We start from the raw sequence: 16620 nt of genomic DNA, 5'->3' as shown, positions 1-16620 counted from the left end.
CTAGGGTCTGATGGACCCTAGACCGACCTTGTTTAGGAAGAGAAGGCCTCTAACTAGAGGGGAGAGGGCAGTGTAGGATATGAGGAGGCGAGAGGATTGCTCTTGACTACCCAGCTTCGCCATCGCATCCGCAAGAGCGTTACCTTCCCTAAGGATGTGGGCGAACTTCACATGCCCCGAAGCGACCAATTGGTTTATTCTGGAAATCCAAAATCTCCATTTCCAGCCAGGAGAGGCCCTCCCCGTGAGAAAGTCAATGAGGAGCTGAGAGTCCAATTCAAGAATGATGTTTTTCAGACCCTTGGAAAAACATAGAAGCAGCCCGTCGTGAATTGCCCTAAGCTCAGCGTGGACATTGGACCCCAAACTGTAACCTTCGTGGAAAGCAAAAAGGAACGCCCCATTTTCATCTCTACAAATTCCGCCGCCACCAAACGGGCCAGGGTTACCCAAGGCCAAACCGTCTACATTGATATTTGTCCATCCAGGAGGAGGCTGTAACCATTTAACCACAGCTGAAATAGAAGCTTGCTCGCGGCTAGGGTGTATTGAAGGGAGACCCTGGAGAAGAGGGGTGGTCGGGCTGGGAAAGACTCTGCTAGTGGGCTGATGGCTTGAAGAATGGGCTGTCGTTGGAGGAGGGACTGGCGAGGAAGATAAGCTCCTGGCCTGGATGAACTCTAGCCACCAGCTGATCCTGTGGGTGAGCTTTTGGATTGAAGGCCTAATGTCGTCAAATAGAGCTGCATTCCTGGCCTTCCAGGTTTCCCAGAGGAGGACGCAGGGGGCTAAAAATTGAGACTTGGAAAAGAGATGACTAGTTGCCGAAACCGCCCACCATTGGGTCAGCCTCTACTCAACCGAAGACGCGGTTTGCACGCTGATCCCAAACTTCCTCCCCACAAATTCCCAAGCTGCATTAGCTAAGCCACCAGAGAGGAACATGTGGTGGATGGATTCGATATCATGCCCGATTTCACTTTGTGTAGACTTGATGTCACAACAAACGCAGCGGGAAGCCAATTGGATTCCCCTAGCTTGAATCGACGCATCAACTAGAACAGCATTTACCAGAATTTTCCAAACCAGAAGCCCTATTTTTGGAGGAAGGGAAGAGTGCCAAACCCATCTGGCCCAACCCTTGCCGACCTGGCCTGTTCTACAGATCTCCCAGGCCGATTTAATCAAGAATTTTCCCGAAGGAGTGAACGGCCAGAAGGCCTGATCTGGGCCACTGGAGAGACAGAAACCCACTTGGAATGTATTCAATCACATTCTGCGGAAGGACACTAAAGGCGGCCGAAGGCGGGAGAGGACCAGCTCGGCCCAGCATCTGATTGATCTTCATATGACTCAAGTGAGTGGGGATCTGCATGGCATCAATCAGGATGAGAGGGCCAAGACCCGTCCAATTAGAAGTCCAAAGGTTGCTCTCACCAGATCCAATCTGGAGTTGCACAGCTGAATCCAGACAAGGGATCTGATTTAGAATTCTACGCCAAATTGGCGAAGCATTGGCTGGGGGGGCGAGCTGCTGCGAAGGGGAGAGGAAATGTTTGGTCTTCTTTGTGCCTGACGTCCCATGCCATCTAAAGTCTAAATGAGTTCATGATGTCAGCCAGTTTTCTAATCCCCAAGCAACCTTCTTCCTTGGGGAGAGAAACAACCTTCCAGCTTCTCCAATGAAGTTTGTTCTTCCTGCCAACCCATCCCCAAAGAAAATTTGCAAAACAGCTTTCTAAGGAGGCTAGAACCTGCGAGGGGAGGTGAGCTGCAGCAAGAGAGTGGACAAGAATGCTACCAAGAACATGTTTGATAAGAACAGTTCTCCTCGCTTGAGAGAGGAAACGCGCCTGCCAGCCCGTGATGCGCCCTTTCACTTTGTCCAGAAGAGGTTGGAACGCTGAGCATTTCAGCCTGCCGGGCACAATCGGCACCCCCAAATATGTCAATGGACCTTCAAACTTGGCAATATTTAAAGTTCTCTCGAGCAATCTGCTTCTCACCAGGGAGGTGGATTTTGAGCATATAAAAGAGGACTTCCTGTGGTTGATGGATTGGCCCGATGTTTGCTGGTAATCATCCAGAAATTTCTTTGTTGCTTTGATGGAGGAAATGCTGCCATTGAGGAAAAGAAGGGTATCGTCGGCGTAGAGAATGTGAGATATAGGTGGGCAACCTCTCCCCAACTTGAACGGAAGGACTTGATCTTGGGACAGGAGCCAGTTCAACCCGCGGCTGAGCACCTCTGCACCGATGATAAAAAGGGAGGGGGAGAACTTAACTATGTTAAATATCTATTTATAATTATTTTTAAATAGGGTGCTGCATCACATTGATGGTTCAGATTTTGGACCCACATCATGTGTGATGAGTTGTGAAAAAGCTCTCATGAGTTCCAATGAGAACTAGGGCATAGGTGAGCATTCCTATATATACATATAGAGGCATGCTCACTTAGGCACCTTTGCAGACGTGTCATGGGCGTCTAATCTGAATGGTCCATGTGATGCAGCATCCCATGAAACCTCACAGGACTAATTTTCACCTTGATCTAAAACTCTGGTGGGCCATAGCAAAGAGAGATGCAAATCAAGGGAGGAAACTGTTTTCTCTATTCATGTCCACCAAAGTTTTGGATCAAAGTAAAAGTTTGGCCCCAAGGGTTTCATGGGTTGCTGCATCACGTAGATCGTTTAGACTTTGGACTCACATCACGTATAATGAGTTCTTAAAAAGTTCGCGCGAGTTCCGTGCGATCATGTGTGTGTGTGTGTGTGTGTGTGTGTGTGTGTGTGTGGATAGAGAGAGGTGTGCTCACCTGTGCACCTTTGTGCACATCTCATGGGACCAAAATTCCAGTGGTCCATTTGATACGTGACCTCATGAAACCCTTATGGCCCCACTTTCGACCTTATCCAAAACTATGGTGGGTTGTAGCAAAGAGAGAGGTAAAGAAAGGGAGGAACTATTTCCTTTCGCCATGACCTATGAAAGTTTTTGTAACATCCTGAATTTTTGCCAACTTGGAGTTAGACGTCCTTAGGCAATGGGTCGATCCTAACACCTTATTAACTTCTCAGAACTTAATCTTAAAGTCTCAAATCCCCTTTCAACCCATTTTCTTCAAAATCTCACCTTCCACCACCTTATTCTTCAAAATTTTCTAAGTACTTTCATATTAGACATTAATCCTAAAGTTTAAATGGTGAAGAATAATAATGAAATTAAAATTTACTATAAATAGTGAATATATAAATAAAATGAGTTTTTGACTATTAAACTTTTGGAATCTCACGAAATAAATAGCTTATTTGGATAGAGCAGCTTCTCCTACCCCAAAATCATATATTGCATATCGAATAACTCATTCTAGTTTGTAAAATATGCTCATTTCAAAAATCATATGGCAGAATCACCACCAGACAGGACAGCGAACGGCGAGGCCTCGCCGTCCAACGGGCCGGGTGGCCCGTTTTCTACCCCATTTTTTATAATTTTTATCCAACTTCAAAAGGTCATATCTCCCTCATTGTAACTCCGATTTAGGTGATTCAAAAGCCAGATTGAAACTTGATAAGTCTAGTTTCATATAAAAATAAGTGAAAAATATAATAAAAAATTTTAGTATAGTTAAATCTAGGTTGATGTGACAACTATCCAAAAATTATTAGTTTGGACAGCTACTACTTCCAAAAATTTTAGAATTTTTCTACAACACGAAATCTAATGAAATTTGATAGAGATAAAGTAGACTTGATGAAAAATTATTAAAAAAATAATTAAAATAATATACTAACTAAAAGTACCAAAAGGGGGCATAGAACTACCTTAGGACCATATTCTGTCATAATTGGGGCTGAATTTAGTTAGTTACTAAATTAAACAATCGATGGATTTGGTTTGAACCACTTTCTATACAAAGTAGAAGATCCAAAACTATTAAAATCGTTAACCCAACATTACCTAGAAATCTAAGATCAATTTTAAAACTCAGTTGCTCTCGGGAGCATCTTGAAACTCCGTATCGGACCTGAACAGCGCGTCGAAAGTCCGATTATCGCGAAACTATACGGTTATGACTGCCTTATTGGGCTTGACAACCATCGCGAGAATCAAGTCCAAATAGTATCTAGAAACACACAACTTGAGCCCAGAGCGAAGTGTGTGAGAAATGCGAATATCTTTAAAAAATGAACTCAGATTTAAGTGATTTGGGTCGTTCGCTTGCAGACCAAATTTAAGGTTTAAGACCGTCAGATTTTGACTCAACTACACCCTTGGATCAGGAAAATTTTCCTACACATGTTAGTGTACTTGTGGCCCTGATCGAATGACAATGACCATTGAACTGAAACGGGTCCTCCACGGTCGATCCACTAATCTAAAATCTTAACCTAGCCTACATCCAATGTCAGGGAACTTTTCCCAGACCGTATGCAGGAAATGGGCCTCCAGATGAGCTCCGTTAGACCGAAACAACCACTCTTTGGCTATAACTTAATTATACCATGGCCCTAAGGTCATTTACACCAGTTCTGGGCCTATATAAGGACCTAAACCCACCCCATTTCTATTCCATACAATTTTCTCTAAACCCTAAGAGAGAGAAGAGAGAAAAGGGGAGAAAGGAGTGGAGATCGAAGTGAGGTCCTTAGAGTTTGCTGCTGTAGTTCCTTCTTGCTACTCCACGTATTGAATCACCTCTACATCTAGCTACATCATCGAATACAACTTTGATTTGGGTAAGAAATCCTAACCCTAATCTTGTTTTAGGAATTCAAATAGAGGAATCAGTGAAATAGCTAACTTATTTCATGATTTAGGTAGCCGTTGTGTTGTAGACGGTGACGTAGTGTACGAACCAAGTTCGTATCGAGCAAACCGATGAAAGGTACGGACTATAAATGCTTAGGTTATGGTTTTTAAGGCTTTCAATGTCAGTAATGATTTATGTTTGACTTGATTGCTGCCATATGATCTTAGTTACGATGTATTTGATAACTATACATGTATGTGTACTATATAGATATAAAATGCATTCTATGTGTTTGTTGAAATGTTTGAATGAAAGTGAAATTATGATTTATGCTGGCCATGCCTATTAACATAGAATACATGTTCGTTGTATGTGTGGCAATTCCTTTGTGAAAGGATTTGCCATAATATATGCCGTAACTAATGTAGTCTATGTATAAAGTAGTGTGTAGTCTAAGTGTTTGTTAAAATGTCTGAATAGGATTTTGTTGATGGATTGTATGTATTAAATGTATTAAGACAGAATTCTTAGTTTCCTTAGTCATATGAATAATTTCCTTTGTATAGTGCAGATTACTACTATGTGATCATTTATGGGTGAAATGCATATGTATAACAACATGTTCAGTGAGTTTGATAAAATGCTCAAATGAGATTTATTTTTGAATTGATTGTTAAATGCTGTTATGAATATCACATGTATCCACATGCTGCATTTGAGTATGATTGGGACTACTACGTAGTCCAGGCAATCGGTAACAATTCATGTTTGAGTGGCCGAATTTGTCTCGCCACACTTGATGCGTTCGGTGAATCCGAGTCGTACGATGGTTGTTGACAGTGGTACCATGTCGATTAATTCAGCGTATGCTTGTACCAGTCGAACATGTCAAATAACCTAATTGGCCTACTGTGTGTTTACCATGTATGGACTCTACTACTTGAATCTAAGGTACCACTTACCAATGTAAAACTCATTTCAACCTTAGTACCACGATCCGCTAAGACTCATGAGCCGGGCATGGTCGTATGGGACACTGTGATCGAGCTGTCGGCCTACACTAAGGTGATGAACCTATCCATAGTGACCAGTGAGCAACCCAAACTCGTGAGCCGAATATGGTAGTATGAGACACTGCATTCGAGCTGTCGGCCTACACTGGCACAGCCTGGCTGTGGTTTCCAGTCGGGTTAGTCACGAACCTTCGAAAATAGACTACCAGTTGGTAGGGTGTTGGTGGAGTGACCTCGAGTATACACTAGGACTACGCTAAAGTGATGAGCCTTTCCGTAGTGACCTCGAGTATAAACTAGCCCTGCGCTGAGGTGACGAGCCTCTCCGTAGCAACCTGGAACTGCCTATTGTATGCGATTAACTAGGATTAACGACCCTAGATGGATCATCGTTTGAGTAAATGATATAAAGGGAGGTACCTTAGCTTCCTAAACTTGCTGTATGAATAAGTCTAATTAAGAACTTGGCTAATCACGCACATGCACCGTATTGCATGTGCCTTTGGCGTTAGAGTTGAGCACAGCGGGAGTGTTGTATGCGTGACCGTGAGATGATGTCGCAAAGGGAGTACAGGCGAGGGCATGTATCATTAATACATATCATCCCTGTATTAATGAGAGTAGCTAGGATTGTTTGATGTACTGCTTTATCATTATTGTTTGATTGAATTGATAACATGTTAACCTCTGCTTTATAGTTCAACTAAATTAACTACACATTCCCACTTGGGACGGTGTTTTAAAACACCACCCAGACTTTATTGTAGATGCAGGTAATGGCGGAGTCTATGAAGCTGAAATGGACTTCATAGACGAGGAGGAAGAATTTTCCTATGTTTAGCTATCAGGCGGGTCTTCGTAGACCTCGTTTTAATTTGCCGGGATTATAGGGATTATATAAATTAGTTGGACATTTACTTTTTTTTTATATTTTGTATATTGTGGATCAACACATGTATATATTTAGGCTGGTAACATACTCATACTCTGGGGATTGAGAAACACTCATATACATCATATACTTATCTCAGTCTTCCGCTTTCTTAACTTAATTATCTCCGGAGTATGATATGCTGTTTTAGTATGATCTCACTCATGTTTAATGCACTAATATAGACAACATTCAAACATCATTATCTATATTGCATAAGTGATGCATTGGAACTAGGGAGTTGAGCTTTTGCTCGACCCCCGATTTTCAGGGCGTTAGAAGATGGTATCAGAGCATGATTTGGATTAAACTGGACCTGGGTTATAGGTAACATGACGCACTCTGACGCACTCTGATTTAGGAAGGGGGTGATGAAATTTAGAGACAACATTAGGATCCCAAGGTTTCACCGACAGGCGAGACCGAATACTATAATTTAGTCCACAATGTATCTTCGATCACGTAAATCGACCTAGGTCGCCTCTAGGTCGTCGGTCGACGGGTTTGAGTCGTTAGTTGACAAATTTCAAATCTGAAACGGATCCAAATGGTGCGAATACGGGCACGTTAGACCCACAAAAACGGACCCTATGGGCCTAAGGACCCAAACCAAGAAATTTAGAGCGGAGTAATGAGATAACTAGGACCTTGGGAACGATGATTATATAAAATCTAACAATATAGGAAACCCAATAAATTAATAACGTGAACCCTAGGACGTCTTTAGCTGGTATGGGCATATGTGAAGTGCTCGAGTACACTTAAATTCAAGTCTGGACAACTCAATTCCAATTAGACAACTTTTGATCCTAAGCGATAAAACAATTCCCTATATTAGAAATGGTACGAAATCATCTAGCGTATGAACATAGACTTTGGATTACAACTATTGGATTACCGCTACTCCTAAATTAAGACTAAGCTACTGGTTATACTAAGGAATGTCAAAGTCTAATTATGCTAAGATAATTGAATGATAGACTTAGTTAATTGGCTTGATTAGGTTGGAGTGAGACCTCATTCTTTCGTTGGATTCCTTTGATACTTATAGGCTTCTTTAATAACTCTTAGGAAAGCTGTTTTGACTTAGAAACTAGTCACGTTCAGAGAAAACTTATATATTCCTCGAATTGAACGTTAGATCAAGTCAACACACCCCTTAGAATTGCCTTCCCAAGGACTTATTGCAATCGGGAACACGGAGTAGAGGAACTATATATAAGTGAAGTATTTGTATGCACGACTGTGAGATGATGTCGCAGAAGGAGTACAGGCGAGGGCATGCATCATTAATACATATCGTCCCTACATTAATAAGAGTAGCTAGGATTGTTTGATGTACTGTTTTATCATTATTGCTTGACTAAATTGATAACATGTTAACCTTTGCTTTATAGTTCCATTGAATTAGCTATTCATTCCCACCTGGGACGGTGTTTTAAAACACCACCTAGACTCTGTTGTAGATGCAGGTAATGGCGAAGTCTATGCAGCTAAAATAGACTTCATGGACATGGAGGAAGAATTCCCCTATGTTCAGCTATCAAGCGGGTTATCGTAGACCTTGTTCTAATTCGCTAGGATTACAGGGATTATATGAATTAGTTGGACATTTACATTTTTTTTGTATTTTGTATATTGTGGATCAACACATGTATATATTTATCCTAGTAACATACTCATACTCTGGGGATTGAGAAACACTCCTATACATCATATACTTATCTCAGTCTTCTGTTTACTTAACTTAATTATCTCTTGAGTATGATATGCTATTTTATTATAATTCCACTTATGTTTAATGCTCTAATATGGACAACATTCAAACATCATTATCTATGTTACATAAGTGATGCGTTGAAACTCGATCCCTGATTTTTAGAGCGTTACGGTTTTAGATTAAGGTAAAAGTTAGGCTCTAGAGATTTCAAGGGTATTGCATCACGTGGACAATTTAAATTTTAAGCTCATATCACATGAGATGAGTTCTTAATTATCTATATATATATATATGTATGTATGTATGTATGTATGTATGTATGTATATATGTATGTATGTATGTATATATGTATGTATGTATATCATGTATATATGTATATCATGTATATGATATGTATATATACATGTATATGATATATATATATGTATATCATGTATATATGTATATATGTATATCATGTATACATGTATATGATATATGTATATATGTATATCATGTATATATGTATATCATGTATATCATGTATATATGTATATATATGTATATATGATATGTATGTATATATGTATATATGATATATGTATATATGTATATCATGTATACATGATTATCATGTATATCATGTATATATGTATGTATGTATATCATGTATATCATGTATATATGTATATATGTATATCATGTATGTATATATGATATGTATGTATATATGTATATATGATATATGTATATATGTATATATGTATGTATGTATATATGTATATATGTATGTATGTATGTATATATGTATGTATATATGATATATGTATGTATATATGTGTGTATGTATGTATGTATATATGTATGTATGTATGTATGTATGTATGTATGTATATATGTATGTATGTATATATGATATATGATATATGTATGTATGTATGTATGTATGTATATATGTATGTATAGATGCATGTATGTATGTATGTATGTATATATATGTGTATGTATATATATATATATATATATATATATATATATATATATATATATATATATATATATGTATATATATATATTGTGACAACGACTCCATTAGTGCTCATCAAGTCAAGCTAAGTGGGTACATCATGATCTATGTTCGACATCCACTCCATCTACTAAACGTGATCTTTTATGATGGGCTATGGGCTTAGAAATCAGGTAAATCCATGACTTAGGTAGGCCATACACATACAATAGTTGAGAGTAGATAGCTAACATTAAAACTTTCATGATCATTTATAGGGCTCACTAAGATGTAATTCAGTCATCTAGCCCATCCATTGTGTGTGTCCTATTTGGATGAGGGGTTATAGAAAGTTTCATTGGTACCCAAAAATCAGGGAGGGCCCACTAAGTGCTTTTAGCTGTCTTAGGCATGATTTCACATGGTTTCAGACGGTGTGACCCTCTTAAGTTCCGAATGCGGCTGATTTGTGGAATATGCCATAACCTAGGGGGAATCCACCAAATGCATGGCATGGATGTCCGACATATATCATGGTAGGGCCCATGGAGCTTTGCTAAATGCACTAGAGCCAAAGAATTAGGTAACCCCGCTTGATTAAATCATCAGAGCTTTACTAAGTGCACTCAATAAACATCCATCAACCTCAAAGCTTTACTACACGCACTAAAGTGTAAAAGTTAGCTAATGCACGCACTACCACAAATGCCATTGTGGCAGATAGGTGAAATATTCAAGCCATCCATGAGGTGGACCACAACTTCAGCTGATTCTTCACAACCTACTATTTAGTTAATTATGGCCCAAATGACAAGTGGGCAGACCTGATTCTTGGAATAGGGTATCTACATAATGGTACCTTTCTAATGGATGGCTTGGATATTGCACCAATCCACTACGCGGGGGTACTGACCCTGTGGGTATGGCACTTCTCCAATTATGGAGATCCAAACAAGAGTCCGGATCCTTTGCTTGCGACATTTTAAATTTTAAGCTCATATCACATGAGATGAGTTTATATATATATATATACATATATATATATATATATATATACATATATATATATATATACATATATATATATATATACATATATATATATATATACATATACACATCTATATGTATGTATAGATATATATGCACACACACACACACACACACACACACACACACACACACATATGGGAAAAGGTACTATGCGCTCAACCTCACGAGTCCGTCCCATGAGATTGAGCTGTGTGGGCCCCACCGTGATGCGTTTCAAACATCTACCCCATCAGTCAGATGCACCATTCCATCATGGGCCTAGGTCTCAAAAATCAAGTCAATCCGTGACTTGTGTGGGCCACACCACATACAAAAGTGGGGAGGGGCCGTGCACCATTAAAACATTCATAATCATTTTTTGGGCCCACCGAGATGTGGTTTGCAAATCCAGCCCATCCATTATGTGTGTCCCACTTGGATGAGGGTTCAGACCAAGTTTCAGCAGCATTGAAAACTCAGGTGGGCCCCACCAAGTGCTTTTATATGTTTTTGGCATGTCTTCACATGATTTTAGATGGTATGGCCCACCTGAGTTCCGTATACGGCTGATTTTTAGGATATCCCATAATTTAGAGGGGACCCATCAAATGCACGATGTTGATGGTCGACACGCATCACGGTGGGGCCCACACAGCTCGACCTCACGGGAGCTTATCATGAGGTCGAGTCGCATAGTACCTTTTCCCTATATATATATGTATGTATGTATGTATATATATGTATGTGTATATGTGTGTGTGTGTGTCTATATATATATATGTATATATATTGTGACAACGACTCCATTAGTGCTCATCAAGTCAAGCTAAGTGGGTACATCGTGATCTATGTTCGACATCCACTCCATCTACTAAACGTGATCTTTTATGATGGGCTATGGGCTTAGAAATCAGGCAAATCCATGACTTAGGTAGGCCATACACATACAATAGTTGAGAGTAGATAGCTAACATTAAAACTTTCATGATCATTTATAGGGCTCACTAAGATGTAATTCAGTCATCTAGCCCATCCATTGTGTGTGTCCCATTTGGATGAGGGGTTATAGAAAGTTTCAGCCATATCCAAAAATCGGGGAGGGCCCACTAAGTGCTTTTAGATATCTTAGGCATGATTTCACATGGTTTCAGATGGTGTGACCCTCTTGAGTTCCGAATACAACTGATTTTTGGAATATGCCATAACTTAGGGTTAATCCACCAAATGCACAGCATGGATGTCTGACATATATCACGGTAGGGCCCATGGAGCTTTGCTAAATGCACTAGAGCCAAAGAATTAGGTAACCTCGCTTGCTTAAATCATCAGAGCTTTGCTAAGTGCACTCAATAAACGTCCATCAACCTTAGAGCTTTGCTACGCGCACTAAAGTGTAAAAGTTAGCTAATGCACGCACTACCACATGAAATGCCATCATGGCAGACAGGTGAAATATTCAAGCCATCCATGAGGTGGACCACAAAACTTCAGCTGATTCTTCACAACCTGCCTGTTTAGTTAATTATGGTCCAGCTGACAAGTGGGCAGACCTGATTCTTGGAATAGGGAATTTACATAATGGTACCTCTCTAATGGATGGCTTGGATATTGCACCGGTCCACTACGCGGGGGTACTGACCCTGTGGGTGTGGCACTTCTCCAATTATGGAGATCCAAACAAGAGTCCGGATCCTCTGCTTGCGACAATTTAAAATTTAAGCTCATATCACATGAGATGAGTTCTTAGTGTGTGTGTGTGTGTGTGTGTGTGTGTGTGTGTGTGTGTGTGTGTCTATATATATATATATATATGGAATAGGGAATCTACATAAAGGTACCTCTCTAATGGATGGCTTGGATATTGCACCGGTCCACTACGCGGGGGTACTGACCCTGTGGGTGTGGCACTGCTCTGCTTGCAACAATTTAAATTTTAAGCTCATATCACATGAGATGAGTTCTTAATTTTATTTATATATATATATATATATATATATATATATATATATATATATATATATATATATATATATATATATATATATATATATATATATATATTGTGACAACGACTCCATTAGTGCTCATCAAGTCAAGCTAAGTGGGTACATCGTGATCTATGTTCGACATCCACTCCATCAACAAAACGTGATCTTTTATGATGGGCTATGGGCTTAGAAATCAGGCAAATCCATGACTTAGGTAGGCCATACACATACAATAGTTGAGAGTAGATAGCCAACATTGAAACTTTCATGATCATTTATAGGGCTCACTAAAATATAATTAATTCAATCATCTAGCCCATCCATTGTGTGTGTCCCATTTGGATGAGGGCTTATAGAATGTTTCAGCCATGTCCAAAATTCAGGGAGGGCCCATAAGTGCTTTTAGATGTCTTAGGCATGATTTCACATGGTTTCAGATGGTGTGACCCTCTTGAGTTCCGAATGGGGCTGATTTTTGGAATATGCCATAACCTAGGGGGAATCCACCAAATGCACAGCATGGATGTCTGACATATATCACGGTAGGGCCCATGGAGCTTTGCTAAATGCACTAGAGCCAAAGAATTAGGTAACCCCACTTGATTGAATCATCAGAGCTTTGCTAAGTGCACTCAATAAATGTCCATCAACCTTAGAGCTTTGCTACGCGCACTAAAGTGTAAAAGTTAGCTAATGCACGCACTACCACAAATGCCATCGTGGCAGACAGGTGAAATATTCAAGCTATCCATGAGGTGGACCACAAAACTTCAGCTGATTCTTCACAACCTGCCTGTTTAGTTAATTATGGCCCAGCTGACAAGTGGGCAGACCTGATTCTTGGAGTAGGGAATCTACATAATGGTACCTTTCTAATGGATGGCTTGGATATTCTACCGGTCCACTACGCGGGTGTACTGACCCTGTGGGTGTGGCACTGCTCCAATTATGGAGATCCAAACAAGAATCCGGATCCTCTGCTTGCCACAAGCTGGGATTGACTGAATGCAGTCACTTATGACAACGACATCATGACATGGCACAATCACAATGCAACAAACAGAGAATTCCTAGTTGCGGCAAGCTGAGGATTCAGGTTGTCCAAACAATGGTGAGAGAACCCATGAACCATATGGGTACCCAATGGACCTGGAAATTTTTTAACGAGTCCGGATATGTTAATAAACTAGTTCCAACTTGGGTCTCCAATTTTTGGACCTAGTTAAAAATTGTGTCTAGATTCAATTAAAATTTGATTAGGTTTAATTAATTCTAATAATATTATTACGTATATAAACTTTATATTTATTATTATAGGGATGAAATGAGGCTTTGTAGCTAAAGAGAGCCCATTTACATGCCATGTATGTGCCAACGTGGCATATGGTTTTGCAATGTAATACATCCATTGGGTGAGCTGACTATATAAATGATCTTATCTATTCCAAACCCAACTCAAAGCTTAGATCAAATGACTCAATAATTACCTAATGCCACTAGGTTCAATGTCCAGATCTTCAAGAAGAGGATCTGGACATAAAAAGACTTGGACCTGACAAGAACGGAACCTGATTAGCTAAGATACGGTACTATGGAACTCAGTCCTAAATTCGACCTGTTGACAGCCATGAATTTATGTGCTCCCAGCTGTTTGGATCACAAGCCTCAGGTAGGGGTTAGACTCTGATATTTCACCACCACTTTTGAAATGGTGGGAACTCATCAACCTTATGTGTGCATGCTTGTACAACAGTTGTCCAAATGATACTAGAGAATTAATTATGCCCTTAGAATTTGGACGACGCATTATTTTACTTCTTTTCAACTTTTAATCATCCATTTGATAGCCATTAATCAGACATTGGATTTCATGGTCGGTGGGATTTTAGAGATGCTTCATCCAAAACATGGCAGATAATTTGGATGGTCCCGATATAGAAGGGCATGAGTGCCTGGTGAGGAGGATGAGTCACCACAATTTCAAAACGGTCGTACTATAATCCCTATATAAGAGGCCGCCCCCCCTGCTATTTGGAGTGCCACGCCCCGTTGTGGACCCTATTTATAGAGGTGTACATGAGTCGAACCGAGTCAAGCTTGGCATAGCTCGACTCTACTCGGCCACTTGCTGACCCTAGCTCGAACTCAGCTTGGCTCGGTCCTCGAGCCTGACTGGCCAGGTCAGCTCAGTTTGGTCAGTAGCTCAGGCCAGTTCGAGCCGAATTCCGGCCAAGATCGAACCTATGCGGCATTTTCACAAACACATGGAGTGCACTTTCAATTTCTTACTATATGTGGAGCAGCAGTAGTTGTTTACAAGTACTTCATCAAACACCTTGTAGTCAACATAAAAAAAGGGGGTATTTGTTTCATATACATACCTTCATTGCCATCAGCCGACACTTCGTTGAGTCAACATCATTATCTAAGTAACTGAGTCACCGAACTGGTTCGATCCGAGTCGAGTCAAGCTTAGGTAAGCTCGAACTCAGTTTCGAACTGAGTCGAATCGAGCTTTTAGCTCTACCTACTATTTAGAGTATCACACCTCCATTGTGGATCCTACTTATAATTACTTATCAACCAAAAGCAATGTGGGATAAGTTCGTAAGCTATTTATTCTAGTGCCAATATGATGTAGAGTGGGCCGCGGACACTTTCATGTCCAAGATGGACCAGAGAAGGCCCGATCGAAGGCGGAAGTCATCAAGACCATCAAAACCTTAAAATAGGCATATCTCGTAAACCAGAATGAGTTACTCGACATACCATATATGATTTTGGAGTAGGATGAGCTCCTTTAGCTAACCAACCTATGCCGAATTTGTGAGGTTCCATCAAATCGATGGTCAAATTTCTTGTTTATTTCCATTTTACTATTTTTAGTAAGTTTTGTATTTATTGTAACTTTTCATCCGTTAGACTTTAAGAGTTGTGTCCAGCATGAAAAGTGCTTAGAATAATTAGGAGAACAACATAGTCAAGTCAAATGGGATAGTTACTATAAATGGTAAATTTAGTATTTAGAGTAAGTTATGAATTTTGGAGAGTTTTAGTCGTGGTTTATTTCCTAAACTTCTTCCAAGTTTTGGTATCCCTATTTAAAGGGTTGTGGATCGTTTATTTCATCTATATATTATCAACAAATTTATTTCAACTTTCTAAAGTTATTTGTAGTTTTTATTTTTCCTCATGGATTCAAGAAGTCTCTGTGAGGAGTTCAGAGAAGCTTCGTGGATTCAAAGTAGTTATCCTTAAGGAAAATAGTGATCGACCTCATCACATTCATCCCTGTGTCACAATATAAGGTTCCTTGCTTCTATGTTATGGCTTTAGAATTGACATAGATGAACTAGATAATGTTAAAGTGGTGAGAGATGATGTCTCCTAGTGGGAGACGTCCCCATCGTTCCTTGCATATCTCTAGCTCACTTTCAAAATGACTTGGCCATCTTTAAAACTTTTTTTGTTTAGAATTTTGAAACTTAAATAATAATAATAATAATAATGATAAATAACAGAATAACCTATATTTCATATAAGAAAAGTGATATACATGGATGGACATTCGGGCACCCTCGATTGAAAAGAGATAGGGCACTTATCGTAAAAGGCGGCCTGGATGGCCAATGGGAAGAAAAAGAAGACTAAGAACCTATAGGTGAAGTTCTAAGAGCCAAAACCAACTTTGTCAAGGAAGAGCATCCCCCTCACCTCTAAAGGGAGGTCTTTCGCTTAGACATGGAAAGCAATGGTCTGATTTTTGTTCCCCACCCTGGCCATCCCATCAACCGAGCCATTACCTTCTCTCTTGATCAGCCTGAAGGAGAAAGATCCCCTTTTCTTTAAATTGGATATCCTAGTGACCCAAGGTTTCCAGTGCCAAGAGATGCTAGATTTCCCTAACACGAGATCAATTGCCACCTCAGAATCTGATTCCACCTCCACGTTCTTCAGCCCAATGTCCAGGCACATAGCGAGGCCATCATGAATTGCTTGGAGTTCAGTGCAATTATTAGAACCCACTCCATAGCCAGTCGAGAAAGCAAAGATAATGTTTCCATTGTCCTTCCTGCATACTCCACCGCCTCCATACAAGCCCTAGATTTGACAACGGACAGTGTATTGACACTACATTTGGTCCGCGCTATGGTATTTGCGGCCTTCATTGGGATACAGTCAAATCTCGCG

The 16620-nt window shown here is 40.0% G+C and overlaps 1 protein-coding gene across 1 annotated transcript; it reads right to left on the bottom strand.

The window, feature by feature from the left end:
• LOC131225019 (uncharacterized) lies at positions 1 to 1129 on the bottom strand. The gene is made up of 2 exons (XM_058220448.1): positions 1072 to 1129; positions 1 to 788 (listed from the first exon to the last, which is right to left on the bottom strand). Exons 1-2 carry the CDS (start codon positions 1127 to 1129, stop codon positions 1 to 3), a joined length of 846 nt encoding a protein of 281 aa, XP_058076431.1.
• Positions 1130 to 16620: the final 15491 nt, after the last annotated feature.

This window comes from Magnolia sinica, chromosome 14, assembly GCF_029962835.1.
Source record: "Magnolia sinica isolate HGM2019 chromosome 14, MsV1, whole genome shotgun sequence".
Lineage (NCBI taxonomy): Eukaryota > Viridiplantae > Streptophyta > Magnoliopsida > Magnoliales > Magnoliaceae > Magnolia > Magnolia sinica.
Note: the sequence above shows the minus strand (reverse complement) of the source record. Positions and strands in the feature narration are given on the sequence as shown.